General features: G+C 38.2%; 2 protein-coding genes across 4 annotated transcripts in view; one reads left to right on the top strand and one right to left on the bottom strand.

Moving 5' to 3' along the window:
• Positions 1 to 4,674: 4,674 nt before the first annotated feature.
• rprma (reprimo, TP53 dependent G2 arrest mediator candidate a) lies at positions 4,675 to 5,761 on the bottom strand. Its single transcript, XM_035906821.2, has one exon. It carries the CDS (start codon positions 5,540 to 5,542, stop codon positions 5,234 to 5,236), a length of 309 nt encoding a protein of 102 aa, XP_035762714.1. The 5' UTR covers positions 5,543 to 5,761; the 3' UTR covers positions 4,675 to 5,233.
• Positions 5,762 to 7,974: 2,213 nt separating this feature from the next.
• Positions 7,975 to 21,983, top strand: part of galnt13 (polypeptide N-acetylgalactosaminyltransferase 13) — a 36,193-nt gene continuing 22,184 nt past the window's right edge. For all 3 annotated transcript variants that reach the window (XM_087853122.1, XM_087853121.1, XM_035906694.2), the window contains exons 1-5: positions 7,975 to 8,431; positions 13,623 to 13,903; positions 18,248 to 18,416; positions 20,732 to 20,898; positions 21,768 to 21,975. In XM_087853122.1, the coding sequence (XP_087709248.1) occupies positions 13,762 to 13,903; positions 18,248 to 18,416; positions 20,732 to 20,898; positions 21,768 to 21,975 (686 nt within the window). In that variant the 5' untranslated portion in view covers positions 7,975 to 8,431; positions 13,623 to 13,761. The remainder of the gene's footprint in view (positions 8,432 to 13,622; positions 13,904 to 18,247; positions 18,417 to 20,731; positions 20,899 to 21,767; positions 21,976 to 21,983) is intronic.

Below are 21,983 nucleotides of genomic sequence, written 5' to 3'. Positions count from 1 at the left end.
GTCCTTAAACTCATATTAACCTACTTTTTAAGGCACCAACTGACTGTCAGATTTCAGAAGTCTTATAAGTTTATTGCAGGCCACGCTGTCCAGCATGGATAACAAATCTGCGTACACAACATCAAGTTTTATGTAAGTAGACTGAGAGATGATAATACTTATTAAATTGTAGGCTAGCATGCATGGATGCAGTTTCTCTATCCCTGTATTATCTCCTCCTTGATGCAGCCATGGTAACAGCTGGAAGACACATTCTACGAACAAGGCGTCTGCTGGCCAAACTAAATGAGATTTTCTTTCTTGTTTAGCATATGCAGTGTATGAGCTTTTGGGTTTGGACTTGCTTTGTTTTTTCACACCAACATGAGTGTCAGGGTACCTCTCATGTGGTATTCCTGTTGGTTGATTAATAAATAGATTCTAGCATTTATACTATGAGATAGTAATCCTTTACAAGTCTTGTCAGTTATTGTTTTGTCCAAGTTAGCGTTCTTAACAACCCATCATTTGTTAAATTTCTGCAACAAATGTTTTAGAAATCTGTCAAAAACTTGTTTAAAACTGTAAATCATATTGTTATATATTAGTAAAAAAACACAACTGAATTCATGTTTTTATACCCACATTTGAGCAGGCACACTGGATTTCTATGAAATTAATCAAATTTCCTCCACTTCTTCCTGTTCAGGAGTGCAAGCAAATAGCTGTAATTTGGCATACAGAAACATAAAAAAATTATTTCAATAATTAACAATGGTGTTAATTTCAGGCAGCTGTGTCATAAACCTTACATTGAGTGGTAAAATTGCTTGAACGGTAACTTGATCAGAGGTTTTTCACAAAAAACGGGAACCTGATGTGAATGAACACAACAGCATTAAGCAGTTAAAGTCACTCCGTAAACTGAAAATGATGCTCCACAGAGCTGTGATGTTCAGCCAAGTTGGGATTTTGCATTACTCATTATCAGCTGCACTTCAAGAAACAAAAAGCGAACGAGTTGTTCAGCTTGAGAGTAATCTAAAAGTGAACCACAAGTTATTACCTTCAAAGGGGCTACTTGTCTGTATACTTGAGGTCAGTCCTCCTCAGTGAGTGACTGTGAGCGAACAGACTTTTGCTCCTACTCATTCAGTAATGTATGCACACACACGCTGGATTACACTAAAGTGTTAGTGGCAGGATTCCTCAGATGTTAAATCCCAGTGATGCTTCAGTGTGAAACAATCAACAGTACAACAGAGCCATGATTCATCCTATAACTGCTGTTCGAGATGTGAAGTAATGCAATCAGTCTTCAGAACTAGTCTTCGTGGATTTATCACAACTTGTCTTCCACAACTATTGCTTTCGTTAGATTTTGGCATCTCATGACATCTGCACCAGCTGGTTCAGACCGAATACATTTTACTGTTGATGAAAATATCTGCATTTTATAGTCTGCATTCAGCTTTTTTCCAGCCATGTTTCCAAAGAAGCAAGAAGGCTGTGGTAAATGCTAAAAAAAAAAAAACCTAACCAAATGACTGGCAAATCCCTACATTGAATTAATAGCACAACAAAGATAAAATGCAAAAATGTTTTTCAGTTGAAATTGGATGCAAGACAAACATTGTAAAAAAGCTGGGTAAATGCTTTGAGATTTTAGGAAAATAAAAAATAAAATAAAATGTCTAAATGTCTAGATTTCAGTAGATTTCAGCTGTGGTATGTAAAATCTTTAAAAATCTGTCCACATACAAGTGATATGGGTGAAAACCAATACAGAAGGGTTGTAATCTTAAGGCCCTTGGATAACACTGCATTAAAATAATATCATATTCTGGGTGTAAACTGCATTATATACAGATTTAGGAGTGTCATATGGTACCCTACAGATGAGGCTTGCTTATTTCTGAACGACAATGTCAAACCAGATTCTGCACATGCTGCAGCAGCATGTATCTGTAATAAAAAATATAGTACGAGTTAAATCTCTTGCCTGTGATGCTTATGCAAGGTTTTTCAAAGAAGTGAATTGTAGATATAAACAAGCCCCTGTCCTAACTCTTTTGAAATGGGCACAAACAATATTTTGTTTTAAATACAATTAAATGAATCACATTCAGCATTAGAGAATTTGCTAAATTTCCTCCCCCCCCCCCCCCCCCCCCCTTTTTAAAATGTGTTTCACATTTTAATTTTTACTCTTATTTCAGTGTACCAACTCTTTAAAAATGGGAAAGTAATAAAGAATTACATTGAGCCTGAGTAGTTTTGGGAAGAAACATCTCACTGTTTAAAGACACAGCAGAGAAAAACTTCATAAAACCACAATTCAATGAGATAAACATAAGGCGACATTAACAGATTTATTTCTCCCACATCACAGCTATAAAATAAACTGAATGGGAATAAAGCTGTGGGAGAATAGGAGTAAACCGAGGAGGTGGCTGTGGTGCCTTGCTGCTATTTGGAGCTTTTAGTCACTATTCAGTTCATCGACTGAATCTCTGCTTACCAGCCAATCATATGAGAGCGAGTCAGGACCCGAAGCCTCTTTTAGCCCACAATCAACACCCTGCAGATGCAGTCACAGTTGAACAAAGCTGGCATACAGTCCACATGGGATAAAGTGAGTTAATGCTGTTTTTACCTGTGCTGCGGTTGTGATATAAGTTACTCTAACCAGACTGCAAGTGTATTAAGAAAAATAAGAACATGTTTGTTTGTTTTTTTTAAATCCCAAACACTTTGTGAATAAATGATGATTAACACAAAACCAGGTAACATATAGATGACTGTTTGCTGTTAGTATCTCCTAAATCTCCCTCAGCATTGGTATGTGACAGGTGTGTGTATTCTTTGAGATGGCCTCTAGTGGTAAATCCAAAGTAAAATCCTAAATAAGAAGAAAAATTATAGTATTTAAACTTGAATTTCCAACTTTAGATCTGCTTCTTTCAGGATCTCTAGCCAGATTTCAGCCTATATAAATGTGTATGAAGCACTGTGGGATAAACTAACTACAGCTCAGCTGCAGACAGAAGATTGTTCTCTGCTGGATATTTAATATTTGAGAGCTATTCTCAGCACTACCTAACAGAAGCAATCACAGAAAAGAGAAACGCTTGGAGTCACATATATAAATACAATTATACCTGCTGCATTTTTACTGTTATTCTATTCCATATTCAGTTAAGCCAAATTTTTTTTTGTGCGTTTATATGTTTTATGTTTACTTATATTAATAACACTTCATGCTGTTATTAACAGAGAAAGACATGTTTCTCTTTGCATCATTTGCTTTGTTAACGTGTTGCTCTAACTACAGAGAGTCATACCTGAGGTGAAAATGTGAAAAAATCTATTGCTCAGTTTGAAAAACTAAATGTGGCTTAATTATTCAGAGGTAAATTTATGGGGTGTGAATTTTACATGTAAAGAAGCCTATTAACTTGCTATTAATAACCTCCCAGGATTGTGTGCTTTTGCAGTTATTTCTTATTAGAAATTTGAAGAAGGCAAGACAAGAACAGAATATGAACCCTATAAACCCAGCTCAGCTGTATATTTAAGATTTCCAGCCCTGGGTTTCTGTGGAGGCTGACTCCGAGAGGTGTTGATTCAGTTGTTGCAATTTCTCAAGCTGTTGTTTTTGGTGGTCTTTCATTAAACTCCTCTCTTCCAAAGAATCTAGGCAATATTTGCCCCCCACTGTTCAAGACTATAAAATATAGCCCCAGTAAAGTCAACATCATAAGCTTCACAAATGCAGCATTTATTGCCACTCTACTGGATTGTGCCATATTTGATAGCAGTTGTTTTAATTTAATATAACCCATGTGTAGGTCTTCCACCTATAAGAGTATAAAATCTAATTACTGCTGACTTATTTATTTTTCCTCAGCATGACTAGTAAAATAAGTGCTTGCTTGAGTTCTTCAGAGCCACCATGAGGACAGCAAATGTGGCCTGAGACAGTTTCCACCTTGACTAACATTCATCAGACGAGTAAGGCCGTGTCAGAGGAGATGCATAGATCAGAAAGGGTAAAACAGATGGAGGGAGTAACTGGGGTGAAGGGCATTTTAAATTAAGTAAGTTGATTCTATTTAACTGCGAGCGGAGCATAGGTGGGCAATCAGACAGCAGCGTATTGTCCGATAGCTTCATCCTCTCTGAACTGAGAAAGCAAGTCATTTTTAAGGCTCCAGGGGAGGTAGAATCCAGGTGAATCAGGGGATGAGCATAACAGATGTTTTGGCAGAAGGAGGAAGGATGTAAAAAGCTGCATGGATCAAAATCTGACCCAGACAGGGCTCTCTTGGGAAGGCGAGACTTTTTTTTTTTCTTCTTGGACTCTAGAGCATTTTTAAGGCATCCTTTTGGGTAAAAATAATTCATATTTAGATGTTAAATCTAACTCTAATTTAAAAAAACAAAAGAGGAAAAAGCAAGCAGCTATTTCTTGGTTCCCTGTAACTGTACAACTCTTCATAGATATAGATAAAGCTTAAATATATATATTCATCAGGATCAGTACCCTCTGTTGTATTTTAACATCATGTCATTATCACAGTATGAATCAAAGAGCTCTTTCTCCTGCTGTAATTTTAGCTTCTGAGATCTCAGTTACTTTGGCAGAGGGTGTGGCGGAGGATATGACAGAAAAGCAGATCTTAAGAAGAAAACTTTAATTACAGAATGAATTTATTCAAATGAACATGATACACAGCATTACAGACTTTCACCGCCGCCCACAAAGACACGCAAACAACTGTCACCAGAAAATAGAGAGCTGCACGTTGCATGCAGAGGCAAACAACATTCATGTAATTTGCCCTTGCATTTTCGATGCAAGGAGGTATTTCTAAGCAGCAAATACAAAGACTATTTTGACAAAGGATGCTGCTTTACAAACAGGGAAACTATACTGAAATGACAACAGTGCGTGATTAAATAGCCTACAGTACTTAATACAACAATAGGCTTAAAACGCACTATACCTCTTGAAGATGAATGAGTCTTTCTTGGCTTTAAAGGCCACCAGAAATAAGGTAGACCCACCCCGTGAGTATCGGTCACCAGCAGAGTTTAGTTACCTCTTGCAAGGTGACCGCTCCTCTAAGTTCTTGTTTCTTTTTCTTAGTACCATTATGAAAACGGGCCCGGTTTTGGCGGCTGATCATCACACTGTCTCCGATCTGTGGCCATCTGATCAGAGTGTGATCACTGTATATGTCTTTATCAGTCAGTAGGCTCCAACAATTACTGCTTCCGCTTCTTTTGACGGTCTTCTGTCCGTTACCAAAAAGTTAATCATCCCCTCTGACTTTATGAGGAGGTTGCAGCCTAAGAAAAATATGCCGAACACCACCGTGAGGGATAAAACGCACATGACGGCTATCTGGACCACCCTCATGATGAAGAGGCTCCTCTCATCCGGAGCGGCTGCCACAAAGCCATTATCAGTCACCACGGATGAAAAGTTGCAGCAAAAAAACTCCTCTGTCTTGTTGAATAGGCCGCTCTCTGTTTGGTTGAAGCCGGTGTTATTCATGTCTACTTTCGCAAAACCAAACTTTCAGTGCGACAGATGCGGAAGGCGGAGAGAGAAAGACGCGCTGGGCACGATCCGGCAGAAATTGTCATCAAGTGAAAAGTGAAGATGAGGAGGCGGCGAGTTGAACAAGTTCCCTCAGATCAGACAACGCTCTTCTTGAGTTTAACAAGCTGCTTTGGCATCGCATTACTGGGGATTTCATGTGGTGTGCTGCCAGTTTCAGAGCGGAATGAAGCCACCAGCCCCGCCGTTAAATAGCCAGACTGTCGCTGTTCTCCAGTGGCAGGAAGGCACAGCAAGAGCGCCACCATACGACCGGACCGCATGCGTGCCACGAATGTGCATGTATGTAGGACATTACGTACTGTCTGTTACGTATGTTTGGGTGTTTGCGGCCATCTGTGTGTTGGTGTGTGTATGCACGCATGGTTTAATGAGTTGGTGGTTCATTCAAAACCTTGACGGGTCTTTCCTGACCCCGTGTCAGAGAGAGGCCAGAGCAGCTTGCATCGTGTTCCTGCAGCCATACTGAAGACCAGCACTGTTCAATATAGGAATGCAAAGTGAGCTTCATAAGCTTTACAAATGCGTGTTGCAGCTGAAACAGCACGTCTCAGTTTTTCTACATGATAAAGTAAATGATGTAGTAAATGTAGTAAGTTGTAGTTTATACATGCGTAAAATTACAGAAAAAGTCCTGATGAATTTGTCTGTGAATTGAAAAGCAAACATAAAACGAAAGAGAGAGAGAAATTTATGTAGTTTTAATTGTTATTGTTGATCTGTTACTTAATTCCTTTTTATGAATGGCAACGATGATTATCCGTTGGAAAAGCTTGAAACCTATGAATATAAGTTAAAAGTCCAAAATATATTCCCTCCTACACATGATCCAAAGCCACCCAGACTGGATGCTTAGCTGGCTGATTTAAGCTCCCCGTGATAATAAGAAGAACACAAGTGTTACAGATGTTTGTAACAATGGCTTTGTTCATGACAGTGAACCAACATGCACAATATAAGGACCCTGTAATGGCTTGGAGGCAAATTTAATAATTTGAATCAGTGTTTTCTCTACTGCCACATGAAAAAGGTCTGCTTATAGCACAGTGTTTTCCTATCTTACCTTTAGGAGGTTTATGCCTCACACCTCACAGCTTTGGTCTGTCATAAACAATAAAATGAATCCTTCCTGATTTTTTTTTGAAATAAAGTTTTGAGTTCAAAACTCAGGTCATTTCCACCCAGTTTTACTTTACATTTCCCCCACAATTACCCAGCCAATAGAGCTCACTCTAAAACTTGAGAAAAACTTTATACTATACATCAGCTGTTGTAGAAAAACATACTCCCCAAAGCCATCTAGTTATTCAAAGTCTTAAAACTACTACTACTACTAATAATAATGATAATAGACGTATTATTTTCAATTTTTTTTTTTATTACTTTCTAACTCAAGGAGGGCGTGTAGTGACATCTAGTGGATAATTTGGGTCTGATCTGAAGCCAGTGTTCATCTGCATACACTGCAGATATGAACGGAAGGCAGATTTATTTCACAGAAAACAGATTGCAGTATTTATTGCAGCTTCTTTATTGTCGCTGAGGTAAATGAAATAGCAATAAAGGAGAGTTTGGAGTCTGTGGCTGCACTTCGTTGACAGTACATCAGAGTTATTATGATTCCCTGAATGTTTATTAAATGCTTCGGTTAGATTTTATCTGGCTAATTGCCCAGCGGCAAAACCGAGTTTCTTATCAATAACAGTAGATGGCAGCATTGTTCAACACGATCCACCAAAAGTCTGCTTCAAAATACCTGTGATGTACACACAAGTGTCTGTGTCCTTTGGAAATTTTCAGTGAATTGACCTTTAGACCCTGACCGGGTGTAATCTGCCTTAGAGTGCATTTCTCCTTGTTCCTGCTGGAAACATAAACAGGAAAACGCTCTAATAGTTGCTTATAAGCTTTATAAAGACGAAACTACAAAACCACACGACGAATCAGGCTTAGTTCAGAATATCAAGACAAAGTTAAAACCGAGAATGTCAATAAAAGATCATTTCACAAAGAGCATAGGCATTTGGGCGTTTCTTTTGATTGCTTTTATAGCTGTATTTCTTGCTGCAGGTAACCTATGCTAAATGAAAAGTATATATGGAAAATAACTGTCATCAAGTTGACCTCCTAATATATGTCTGAGAAGATTCCGTGAAAACGAATTTAAAACAAAATAAAAATTCAAGTAGCTAAAATCAAATTAAGCGTATTTCGATAAATGTATGTTAATATATGATTTAAAAAAAAAACAAACACTATATTTGGTGGTATGCACGCGCCTACATTTACCAGACGCCCGTGAAGCCCTACTTCAAAGGGATTTCGTGAGCGACGTCGCTGTGAGCCAATCAGAGAGGAGACTCGGTATATATGCAGGTCGGTCTGAGCTAAGGTTAGATTGTGCTGACTATTATCTCAGCCTGTCCTCTTACCGTTACAATATTCACTCGGAAAACAGGTGCGCGGAGAGAGGCGTCTGTTGCAGTGACCGCATATCCATTTAAACGCAAAAGGGGAAAAATAATGGAGACTCTTCATATCCACCGGTTTAGTGCGGCTCAGCCGGAGACTTATCACATTAAGGAGTCCACACAGGTACCATGAGAAGGTTTACTGGACGGACTGGATTTTGGACTACTCTGCGCTGAGATGGACTGCAACTTAGGTGTCTTTTTACGAGATGTTATGCGCTCGCGCGGTAAATTTGGCCCCGTTTTTTTAAACCAGTAATTAGCAGTAGATTTGGGTATGTCGTCCACGTTCAACACGTTGCCCGTGAGCGAGTCAGGAACAGGTCAATGGTTCACTCCATCCATAATTTAGGTAAGCAAAGAGTGTCCCCATTTTCTGTTGCGTGCACATCTTGCATAGCAAGACTAAAATTTGGCTCCTATGGTTACACATCACACCATTAAACGGTGATCTTAATGTGGTCGAGAGCTTGGTTATAGTTTAGATTTAATCTGTATTACCATAAAATGAGGTTTTTGTTGGCTGCTCTTACAATATTTGCCGTCTTGTTTATGTGACATCTAACAATTATTAAACCAGTCTTTGAAGCCAAGGCCTAATGTACCTGAACATGAATGAAAGATTGACAGATTGAGGGTAATCAACACTTTTAAGACCACCACAGTCAGATATATTGATGGAGTCTTTTCTTCCAGTAAGCCTATGATTTTCTGCTGCCACAATCTCTTGCATATGAATAGTGGGCAATCTAAGATCAGTGTATGTATTGTTATTTTTCAGTGCCACTGCCAGTGTGACTTCCAGTTTGTACCAATATGTTTAACCCAATTATTAATTGTTTGTATGCCAGGTTTTTTACCATACATAACAAATACAGTTTTCATTTAACACTTAAGAAAGTACTGCAGCTTTACATGATGCTTGTGACCTTTTAGATGCAGGTGCTTGATGGGAAAATATCAAAGTCAGTTGTTAGCTGGCCTGGTCTCTCTTACTCCTAAGAAGGCACCCAAACCTCAGTGGGTGCTTTGATGGTCAGCAGGGTTTGTACTGTAAATGTGGAGGAGAAAAAGATTCATTCAAAAATGTTATGTTTTTTTTAATTTATTAAATTTTTAGTCTCCTGTTACTGTCACAGTTCCATTGTCAGATGCTGAAGTGAGCCGTGTCCAATTATATTACTGTGAAACGCAGTTTGGCAGCTTAAGTATACAGCCTTTCATTTGCATACAGTAGAAGCACTCCTGTTGAATGGGCGAGGAATACATAATTTAACTTGTAGCACTGCACCAGACATTTCACAACAAAGAGTGTTGCTAACAACACAATTAAGTGTCACTTGAGAAGCAGTTAATAATGGCCAGTCCTATTGAAAAGATTGAAAGAAAAAAAAATCGCTTCACGTCGAGAATGTAGACATGTATTTTTAGAGCTGTGCACAGCAGACAGGAAATATTCATCTCTCCAGATGGTGAGACTAATTGAGTCAGACTTCTTCAAACCAGCAAACTCTTGGTGGTGTGGCTGGTGCAGTCATAGTCACCCAAATATGTTTGTAACACACATGCAGCAAAGCAGATGGTTAGAGATGCAAACAGACATCACAAAGGCAGAATCATCATTGATCTGTCTACAGTGTGAGTGGAGGTGATATGCTAGATGCAGACTTGTTTCGCTTTTAATGTCACAATTTTGTTCATTACAGTCATTAAGTGTAGACTGCATCCATCTACTTTATTGAGTGGTGTGCAGTTTCTGTCTGAATGACTGAAAAACTGCACTGTGATGTCAGTCTTGATGCAGCTGGGTAGAGGCTGCCTTGTTTTTGAATGAGATAACAGTTAGCCTAAGGCAGCCGTGTCAGCCTCTGTGATGGACATTTAGACAGGGGGCACAGAGTTGGACTGAGAGATGCATGTGTGTGTGTGTGTAGTGCAAAGTCATTACCATGCTGCATGTGAAAGATAAGGAAATCTGTCCTTACTACTCTGCAGGCGTTTTTCCGCTAGTTATGAAAGTAACTACTCAGGTAAGTTATATCTAAATGCATTGGCAATTAAATGCATAGTTATTTATGGAAACTATGTTTAATGTATTTTACATTTTGAGAATATCAAGAGGCTCATGTGGCTTTAATACATGGGATGTACCACATCATCCTAGGCTGGAAACAATCGGTAGACCATCCAATCTTTTTGATCTGTTTTACTACCCAGAGTAATGTAAAAGCACTGTGGTGTATTTTGTTACAGATGTTCAAAAAAATTCCTGACCATTTCTGTGCTCGGTTTGCGTATTTGAATAAAAGTGTTATTCATGACTGTAATATCATCCAGATTGTACTTTCGTAAGTCTTTCAGTTAACAAAAACCTATAATTTCAGTCAAGGATCCTTTTAGACAGAAAATTATGTTGTCTTTCATCAGAAATATTGTGAGGCGCACTTTCCATGCCAATGAGATATTTAACCTCTGCAAATTGCCTCTGGTATTTAAGCATCCCAGATGGTCTTAGCAGCACTACTGATGAAGTGGGTGAAGACTGTACAAGGGAAATGAGCATTCACTCATCCTCTCAAATGGAAGAATGCGAAGGGACTGTGGTCAGTCCAATGTGGGAGGCTGGATTTGACCTTCCTTCCTCAGTTTTTAATTTTTATTTATTTATTATTCTTGTAAAAGCAACAAAGAAGAGAAATAGAAAATAAGAACCGTGTAGGAAGAAAATATACTATGTGTAGTGCTATTTGTCTCATATGTTGCTCATCATTATTAGTTATAATTAGAAAATGTTTGCAGTAAAGTTAAACACCTGCAGAGAAGGCAAAGATTGCTTGAGAATTGACTGTGATTTATAGAAGCACAGAGTTTGAGTAATAAACTATTTGGCTATTATTTTACTCACCTTTCTTACTCAGTGTTTATACACGTTTCTGCATTTAATCATTAGTTATTATTAATCTAGGCTCTCTTCCACCACATGTCTTTGCCCTGTCTGTCTGTCAGAGGTTTCTTCCTGTTAAAAGGGAGTTTTTCCTTTCCACTGTCGCAAAAGTGCTTGCTCACAGGAGGCTGTCTGATTGTTGGGTTTTCTCTGTTTTCTCTCTATTATTATAGGGTCTTTTCCCTGACAATATTAAGCTTCTTTCTGCAACTGTTGTTGTGATTTGGCGCTATATGAATTAAAGTGAATTAGACTCAGCTGAACCTAGAGTCATGGTAAAAGGAAAGTATGCCCTAAGGTTTTACACTCATTTACATAGCATGTAAATGTTACCATGTTACCAGGTCATAAAGTTAAGTAAATACGACCTCAGATGACCTATAAAACATGACAAATTGCAGTACGCTGTGTTATTATTTCTTTAACAGAAAATGAACAGAAGTGCAGATCGGTGTGTGAAAAGCTACATACCCACATGATTTAGTGGCTTATAGAACAACTTTTAGCAACAATAACTCTGTATTATTTGTTCACTTTCTCACATCGCTGTGGAGGACTTCTGCCCCACTGTTTTTTTCAATGTTGCTTCAATTTGCAGATATTTGTTCATGCACAGTTTTCTTAAGGTACAGCCTGTTTTCTTTTTCAGTCATTCTGTAGATTTGCTGCTGTGCGTGTGATGATTTTCCCGTTGCATGACCAAATTTTGGCTGAGCTTTAGCTGTCGGACAGATGGCCTCACATTTGACTCTAGAACATTTTGGCATACAGAGGAGTTTGTGGTTGACTCGATGACTGCAAGGTGCCCAGATCCTCTGACTGCAAAACAAACCCAAATCATCACCAATTTATCACCGTACTTGACAGCTGGCATGACATGTTTGTGCTGATTTGCTCTGTTTAGTTTTCACCAAACGTGGTTATGTGCAACCATCTCCACTTTGGTCTCATCTGTCCAAAGGAAATTGTTCCAGATTTTGCAAAGCTAGGCTGTGCTGACATGTTTTTGTTTTTTTGAGAGAAAAAGCCATTCCACATAAGCCATTCTTGTTTAGTCTTTTTCTAAACACATTGTCTTAAACTTAAACATTTAACTGAGTCTGAGATGTAGCTCATGGGTTTCCTGCATAACATGTGGACAGTGTAAAAAATAGTGATAAAAAAACGTGGAGTGTTCAATCACAGCCACACACTTACATGCTGTTAGCATGAAAGCTCTTCACTGTAAGCGAAGACCCAAAGTTTACCAAAATAAAGCGTAGGGGACCACTACGAAAATGTTCCTATCAAAAAACTTGATCAGACACTGAAGTCACACTCATGTAGCTGAACAAGAAAAATAATCCAACAAAGGAATTTGTTGCATTGAAGAAGAGTATATTTTTGTCTGTATATGCTGTCAGTTATACTTCACCGGAAGAAAATATGATTTGCAAAAATCAGTACAGGGAGGTCATGCTTAGAAAAAATGAAAAATTAAGTGCGATATACAGTTGAATACAAAACAGGCTACTGTCAAGCAAGATCATTTTTCATTTCTCAGCTGTTGCACGGTGTCACATGCAAGTGCATCCTTACTGCTCCACAGGAACTAACAGCTGATTTTGGCAGATCTCACCATATGTTTATTATGTCCTGACATGAAAACCATTGGACTTAAAGAGCTGTTGTTGTTTTTTTTTTTGTTTGTTTTTTTACTGCGACCCCATATAGCAGAATATAGCACCAGCAATGGTGGGACAGGATCCCCTGGAACCCAGATGCTGGTGCTGTTGACAGTGGAGAAGTAATGAAAAGTTAAATGAAGATGTTTTAGTTAGGTGGAGGCAGGGAGGAGGCAGGTCGCATGAATGAGACTCTGAAAGGCAGAATGATAGACGAGCACTGAGATCAGAAGGACATGAAAAAGTGGGTCACTAGCTTGTAGAAGGTGGGAAAATGAATGATGAAAAGTGATGAAGACAGACTCGAGTGTTTTAAGAATGGACTAGCAGGTCAAACACACAGATGAGTAAATAGAGAGCTTACTACTTAAACGTATGCATGAACTTCATTGTTGTTTTGCCACAAACTGAACCACTGCTAGCAAAAAAAGAAATCGCAGCTTGTATAAGACCCCCTGGATATTTTTAAACATTTCTAGGGCAATAACTCAAAGCAAAAAGTAGATCAATTACAAAATAAATTACAAAAGGAAATATTTGAGCTTTATAATGGTCCTCCTCCTAAAACAGTGACGAAGCAGAGTCATTACTAGATTATAGCTGATCAATCAATACCCTAGAAAGATCATAGAAATTTTACTTAAGTTTAGCAGGTCATACTCATACTACTCATGTTTTTGCAGGTCTCTTAAGTAGCTACTGGAAACCTCTGACAGAGGATGCTAACAGAGCAATGGAACTGATAAAGTGAAGCCTGAGAAAGGTTAAAAGAGGTTAATATTGATCTACTTTAATGTAGTTCCTCCTTTGCATTTTATGTCATTTTATTGTAAGGGTTGATATCAGTTGGATTCATAGCAGGAATACTTAAACTATTATGATGTCATTTCACATTAAATTTAGTATTGTCCTCTTTTTTCTCCCATCTCCTGAAGGATGATGCCCCGTGGTCAAACCTGCTTGGTTTCGTCCCTGTTACTTCACCCTGTCATTGGACTTCAGATGTTTCACTGGCAGCCTGAGCGCTCCTAAGGGCTCGCTATCAACTTGCCTGGCTGTCATCCTAGAGAGGTGATGCGACGGTTTGTCTACTGCAAGGTGGTGTTGACCACCTCTTTAGTGTGGGTGCTGGTGGATGTGTTTTTGCTGTTGTACTTCAGCGAGTGTAACAAATGTGATGATAGGAAGGACCGCTCGCTGCTCCCTGCGCTTCGAGGTAAGTTGATGTTGCAGAATTTCCCTGTTATTTTGTATCAAACATGCATGAGAATGTAAGCTGGAGACAATAATACCTTCTAAAATTTCACTTGAGTGTAAAATATTTATCATCTGTGACAAATCCTATTAAAACAGTGTTCACTGAGGGGAAAGCTTTGCCTGAAACAGCAGAAAAACACATAAGACATATGAAACAGTTAATAGTTGATGGTAATGTAAGAAAAGGTAAGAATTCTGGTTTTATAACTACAAAAAATTCATAAATTTATATGAATTTGACAGTTCTGATGTATTGTCTTTTTTGCTAAACGGACTATGAAATGAAACTGATGAAACTGAGTTTTTTTGCTGTTGTAAAACTGTGCTTTTCTGTATAAAGGTGTGCTGCTCAAATCACTTTAACACACTTCCTCTAATAGAGTTAATTTCCTCACATGTCCTCAAGTAAGCAGGTTTCTAAGAAGCTTAGTAATCTGCTTTTAAGGTTAGAATGATGCTGAGCTCCAAGTTACTCTGTCTCATTACCATACAAAAGTCGGCAGTTACATTGGATGTTATTTTGCATTTGAGATCGCAGGATTTTCTGTGTATATGAACAATATCTTAGGATTGCTGTCAAACACTGGATTTTGCAATGTCTCTGCAGGTGTTTCAAGTTTTATCTTGTTTAGTGTACCCCTGTTTTATTTTGTTTTTTCAGCTGTCAAATGAAAATATAATTTTTAGTCTAGCACAAATTCACTGCTTTATTTTGGGTTTAAAACAGTTCTTTGCTTGGATTCACATTAGTAAAAACAAGTCTTACATGAAAAATTTGCTTTCTCAGTACTGCAAACCTGCCTCAAACACAATAAAACACGTGTTAGTATGTTAAGTAGACAAAACAACCTCTGAGGCTGAATAATGAAGCCCTTGGGGTTCCACGAATGACTGCTTGAGGCTGATTAAGTATTCCCTATAGAATATGATTTAAAAATGCTTAACTTCAGACAGAAAATTCATATCTCTTGCAGTTTAATATAAAAATACGTTTTGTATATGTCTCCATAACAAATTTCTCCTTTCTAAAAAATATCTACAAGGCAGTTTTAGGTTAGCAGGAGTATGGCTGCTTTGGTACACCAGTGCAACAGCTTGATAAACAAAATGTGTAATCAATCACACCAATCAAGTGGTAGCAACTCAGTGCATTTAGACATTTAGACATGGTCAAGATAACCCACTGAAGTGGATCATCAGAATGGGAGCAAAAAGGTGAACTATGTGACTTTGAATTTGTTGGTGTTGTTGGTGGCAGGTGGGGAGATTTCATAAACTTGGCTTTACAGAAAATGATCCAAAAAAGAGAAAATCTCCAATGAGCTGCAGTTGTCTTTGTGAAAATACCTTGTTGATGTCAGAGGAAAATGGCCACACTGGTTTAGGCTGGTAGAATCAGGGTGCGTTATTACATGTAAAACCATGAAGCAGAAGACCACACTGGGTGCCACTCTTGTCAAGTCAGCCTCAGTTTCCTGTTTTCCTATAATTCGCATGGTCTCACTTGATTGATCTCCATTCTGCATTGTTGCTGATCATATCTATTCCTTTATGTGCTCATCTTCAGATGGCATTTTCTAGCAGGGCAATGCACCTTGTTACAAAGCTCAGATCATCTCAAGCTGTGAATTGTCTTCATTGTCACCAGATCTCACTACTATAGAGCAACGTTGGGATGTGGTGGAACTGAAAATTCTCTTCTTGGATGTGCAACAACTGTGTGATGGTGTCATATCAATATAGACCAAAATCTTCCTGGAATGTTTGTAGCATCTTGTTACATCTATGCCAAGAATAATTAAGCCAGTTCTGTGTACTTACATTTCACAGATGGTACATTAATTCTAATTGGCTGGAATCTTTCTATGAACAAAGCCCCTTACCTGTCATGCAACACCAGAGAGAGTTACAGTTAAAGTACATATCAGAGACGTGTAGTAGTACTCTGTGTGATGTGTGTTCATGGTCTTCTGTGGTTATGTGTTCAAGAGGAGCTTCTCTGATCTTTAATGAAATGGCAGCTGTGCCAGGCAGGAAGCAGAGCAGAGCAGGCGAGGGAAGAAGAGGAGGTAATTTCTGGATGAAAAAGAATGGATTGAGCCTAAGGAGGAGACTCCAACTGTGTAACACTACACAGATCTTTTTCTACGTAAACGAGAATGAAAACAACAGGGGAACCTTAGGAGCCACGTGATGATGACTGCACAAAATTGTGTGTGTTGGTCTCAGCTGTGGCTTCTTCTCTTACCTGGCATTGCCTAAATAGCATGTTGGCTACTGTTCTGATATTTCACTTTTACATCTTTCGCTCTTCCAGAACCTTTCTTTCTGATTTAGCTACCACAGCATTACAGAAGATTGGAAATATTCTAGAAAACCAAGCAATTTAATTAGATTGCTAATTGCACTGGTCTGTTGAAGTGTTTCTTTAGGCCTCTAGGTTCTCTCTTTTGTTAAAATCCTGGGTTCAGACTGCTTCAACACTTATCCATGCGTACACTGACTCGGGCTCAGAACGTCATTAGGAAGTTGGGCCCTAATCAACTGATAAGGACTTGGAAACCAGGTCAAGAAGTGTCATTAGGGAGTGTCAGTTTATGATAATTCAGAGACTGATAAATTATCAGGCCCTTCAAATGTTATGGGCTCCTTTAAGAAAGTGACCGATGCTGTGAAGTGAAGCTAATTGGTGCCTACAGAGTAGGGGAAAACTATTAAAAGATGTCCCTTCCAGCTTGCATTTTCCACTAGGACAAGCTTTATGACCATTGAAGGCTTTGGAAAAAAAATTGCAATACCTAGCACAAAGCTCACAACCAAGATGTACACATGTGTTTAGTGCACATGGTTCTTAGCTAACAATCAAAACATGACAACTCTTACCTGTATAGTTTAAGTTGGGTCTTGAGAATTTACACATAATTACACATTTAACTCATTTTAGCACCTTTCTCTGCCTTTCATTTGCCCTTTTAACCCTATTTTACAATTAGCATATCTAATACTTTGTCAGCAGCTATAAATTAGGCAGTACAAATTAGCTTTCAGATAACACGAACCTGTACTGTACAGCTTCCAGCTTTTAGTCATTGCACTGCTGCTTGGCCACCATCCATCTATCAAGCAATATTGCACAGTCTCAGCTTTGCAGCTGGCAATTTCACTACAATTTCTTTAGAAACCCAAACTACTATCGATGGTTTGCTTGGTGCTCTCTCTCTTTCTGCAAGACGTTTATCCACACACAAAGAATGATGGATTGGAGTATGGCTGGAGCAGGCTGAGAATGTTTTGATGCTCAGTCATGCAGCTCGAGAGCTGTGTCCATCAGATGTCAGCTGGTGTCCAAATGAAGAGTGTCAGCAGCATTATAAAGAAAACCCAGGATCAGTTGAGGTTACAATCCGACCGATCCCAGTCCGTCTCCACAAAGGGGTCTTAGGAAATCCTCTTAGCTGGAGGCCATGCAGCTAATGTGAACTGTGTGTTCCCCTTTCATGGAAATCACAGCCTCTGTTCTAAGAGATTATTAGAGAGAAAGAGAGTGAGAGAGAGCAGAGCCATAAATCAATGGGTGGTTATTTACCTTCGGTGAAAGAAGCTTGCGCTGTGCAGCACCAGTAGCAATTCTGATATTTTCCAGGCCTTTCATAGCAAAAACTGTAGCAATTGTTTTGCTGTCAAGCTGCTTCTTTTCACCTATTAATACATCGGCCTAAATCTCTGAATTCAAAACCTCCTAATAGATTAAATTTTTAAATTAAATATAGCTGGCAAAGTGTACAGTGCTTAATACCCTGTCAGCCTAAGCCAGAACCACCAGGAGAGAGCTTAAGCGGAGTGGATGCACTGTCGCTGTGTTAAAGGTTTTTCTCTGCTGAGCATGCACTGATGTTTGAAGAAACACATTTTTCCTTGCTTTTAATAGCACAGGCTTTTAGAGGCTTTCACATTTTTTTGTATATACAGTATTATAATAATGTAATAAATGTGAACATGATGTACTGTTCATGTGTGAACACCAGCTGCCAGTACATTTATTTCTGTTATCAAACGCACATGCACATTGATCTGGAAAATTAGGTTTTCATGCTCTGGGTGCTATATGAGTTTAGAAAATTTACAAAGTGGACAGAAATAGAACACGCACGCTTTTCTGCACTCTCCTTGTTCCACAGAGTCCATTTTTTATGCAGTAGGATTTGTTTTATGATGCAGTTTGATGTTAATTTTTTGCCTCATTGGTGAGAAAAAAATGTTTTCTTATCAAATATTTTTCTGTGGTGTCCTTGTTACGTTACAGCAGTGATATCACGGAGCCACGAGGGTCCAGGTGAGATGGGCAAAGCGGTAAACATCCCTAAGGATGACCAGGAGAAAATGAAGGAGCTCTTTAAGATTAACCAGTTCAATCTGATGGCCAGTGATATGATTGCACTCAACAGGAGTCTGCCAGATGTGAGGCTGGATGGGTGCGTAGGCTCGTGTGTCCTCACTAACAGCAGATCTTTGATATCCATCACATTTCATGGCACATATTGTTTTTACCGTCATTGCTAAGAGGTTTTTTTTTTTTTTTTTTTTGTCAGATTTTTACTAACATATAATTAACTTAGAGTTACTGAGAAAGCAACAGAGAATAATAGAACAAGACTGACTCACCCTACTCAAAGCAAACAGCCTGGTAAGAATACAGAGGTGACTTCCATGGTCAACACCATATCTGGCATTTTATTCTTGGAGGAATTTTTATAGTGATAAGCTGCTACACAAAAACCAGAGCCAAGTATGTGACACACTTACAGTTTTGAGCAAGAGCTGAACGAAGCTGTACGGAGACTATTTGAGTGCAAAGGAGACTGCAGAGAGAGCTTAATGATATCTGAAAGTAAAATCAAGAAATTATGCTATCAGATTGATTGAAATATGCTTATATAGTCTCATAAGGACTGCAGAAACTAATGAAAAAATGCTAAACTAAGAAAAGTCTTCTGATAATTTAAATAGAATTTAAACAGTTGGGTCCATTACATGTTATTAGTAATAACAACTGTACCCACTGTGAAAGGTATCTTTAATAATGACTATCATTTCCATGCAGGATCTATTAGGTCCCTCGCGTTTTGCATTAGGCTTGACATTTGAATGGGAGTAGGGTTTGTTTACTGTCATTCAAGAGCCTCTTGAACACCTAATGAAAATTCAAAATGCATCTTGTATGAAACATGGGCACATTCATTTAAGGCTGCTGATATGCACAGACATTTGCCCAGTGCGGAGACAATATCCAAGTGATTCATGTTTGATTCATGTTTAACTATTCCAGTTGAGTTGGACGACACTTTTCATTAAGTGGTTATCAGAGTCTCTACCTGTCAAATGAGAAATAAGCCACAAAATTATCTTTCTAAACTCCTACATTCTTTTTGTTTTAGCTCCTGTTTTTGCCTGTTTCAAGAAGAAGACCACTCCAGATTGTCTGGGATGTGGAAAAACTGTATAAAATACAATACATAAAAATTTATACAGTGCAAAAGAAGATCTATATTAGAGAGAAAAAGTTGAACATTCAGATGATGTGAACTCTGTATTTCTGCCCAATATGGGTCCATATAAATAATAAAGCGTCTTTATTACAGCGCACAGCTGAGCTGTGCAAAATTTCACCAGCATTATGTCTTCAAGGCAGCCTCCTGGCCTAGTTATGTCAGTCAGTGCTGTCACATTGAATAGACAGGACAGAACTAGCAATGCTGCCTGCTCCGGTAACCCCCCCCACATCACCACCTCCTCTAGCCATACATGCTGCCTTCACTGTCCACATCCTCTTCTGTAATGTAGCTAATTCTTTATTCAACAGCACTGACTGCAGCACCGTCCCACATTTACACCCTTTGGCTTTGACAGACATCACATTAATCCAAGGACATGCTGACATAGCTGTCAACACTGGTTTAACTTTTTCTACTTTCTTTCTCAATATCTTTCAGTAAACCTATTGTGACAGTGTTTTTGCACTGATGGCAAAACTGGATAACGCTTGGGAACTTTATGTTCTCTGATACAAAATAATGGGCTGCATTTTGAAACTAACTCAGTAGAAGTACAGCAACAGATTAGAAATTATGTTTGTCATTGTAAATGACCATTTTAGTTTTGGGATAAATTGTCAAAGTATGAATCCTTTAATAAACAGAATATCAAAGATTATAACAAATGATAATCAGATCATCAGCTATCGTAACATTACAGTTTTACCATATATTAACCTTTTAGAAACTTGCTTGTAATTTTACAGGACTAAATTATTTATTTGAGACTAAAAGTATAATTGTTTTTCTTTCAAAAAATGAAATAATATTTTTAAAATTTGTTATACAGTAATACATATTGTTACACAATAATCTGCAATCTCCAACAATTGTCAGTGTAAAAATCTAAACAGTCTAAGATTAATATACTGTAAAATGGTGATTACATATTAATAATTATCAGTATGAAAAACATCCAGTATAGTTAAAATATTTGTGAAATATTTGAACTATTAAAAAAAAAGATTTAATGTTATTTTATCAACAAAGGACAAAAAACACTTTAAATTGACTGCCAGCAGATATGGATTTAAATTAATAGGGTTTATTAAAGCTCTGAAACTCTAAAGTACAACTCTAAAACTATAAGTGTGACTTTTCACCTAGTTTGTTGACTCTGCATATCTAAGGGAACTTTCCTCTGTAAAGTCTTATGTCACTGATTTGCCTTTCCCCCCTCTGTGTTACTCTGTCAGCTGTAAGACCAAAGTGTACTCAGATGACCTGCCCAACACCAGCATTGTCATCGTGTTTCACAACGAGGCATGGAGCACGCTGCTGCGAACTGTTCACAGTGTCATCAACCGCTCTCCTAAACACTTGCTAGTGGAAATTATCCTAGTTGATGATGCCAGCGAGCGAGGTTTGTAATCTGTGTACGTTAACAAAGTATACATACAGGATGCATGTGATGGAGTACTGTAGGATGATTATGATAAAAGAGACCCAAGTTTCTGGCTGTGTAGTAAGATAAATTAAAACTAATCTAGCTTTTTTTTTTTTAAATTACAACATTATGGTGTTAGTATTTATTTTTAGAACCTGATTAATAAATACACCAATTAACCTTCGATGTAAGGCTGTGAGTCCCATTTGTTCTTGTAATCTTCAAATAACCATTTAAGATCTTTTAGATTAATAAAAAAGCCAAATGGAACGTTTGTGGTTCAAATTTACATAATTGTGGGGTTTTTTTTTTACTCTGAGAACTCCTCACTAAACCCTGGAAAAAACTAATGAGGAGTGTGATGTTGAAGACTCAAGTAAAAACACATTGATAAGTACATTTTTGAGCATTATAGAAATAATGGTCGGGTTTCCAGGTTTTGATTCTGCCATATCACAGTTTAAGGAATCGTGAAATATTGAAAGACATATTTAAGTAAAGAATGTCTTCCTTTATTGGTTATGCTATTATTTTAGGTGGCACATCCACCTCTGATGAGTCAAGAAACAATATTTATGTGCTCAAGTAATTATGGTCTTACTATCTTTACCTTATTTTTTTTAATTTGCAGTTCTGTAACCCATAAAAATGACATATAATCCTAATAAGTAGTAGCTAAAAACCTTGTTTCCAAATTTTATTATTTTCTTTTGGAATCCATAAGTTCTCAGCTGGACATAAGCTGACTAGCTCGAATTGATAATTTAATGACCTGATTGAAATCTCATCATCATATTGTCCATATTTAACTTGTTATGAATTTTCTTTTGCATAATTTCTTTCAGATTTCCTAAAGAAGAAACTGGAGAACTATGTGCGTACTCTGGAGGTGCCGGTGAGGATCCTGAGGATGGAGCAGCGTTCAGGTCTAATCAGAGCCAGGTTGAGGGGGGCAGCCGCCACCACCGGTCAGGTCATCACCTTTCTTGATGCTCACTGCGAGTGTACTGATGGCTGGCTAGAGCCCCTGCTGGCTCGCATCAAAGAGGACAGGTAGGAGC

The sequence above is a fragment of the Neolamprologus brichardi genome, chromosome 16, assembly GCF_056152115.1.
Source record: "Neolamprologus brichardi isolate AB-2024 chromosome 16, ASM5615211v1, whole genome shotgun sequence".
NCBI classification, from domain to species: domain Eukaryota; kingdom Metazoa; phylum Chordata; class Actinopteri; order Cichliformes; family Cichlidae; genus Neolamprologus; species Neolamprologus brichardi.
Note: the sequence above shows the minus strand (reverse complement) of the source record. Positions and strands in the feature narration are given on the sequence as shown.

What these genes read in the sequence shown, in the direction of transcription:
- rprma (XM_035906821.2), bottom strand. Translation starts at nt 5,542, where the DNA reads ATGAATAACACCGGCTTCAACCAAACAGAGAGCGGCCTATTCAACAAG.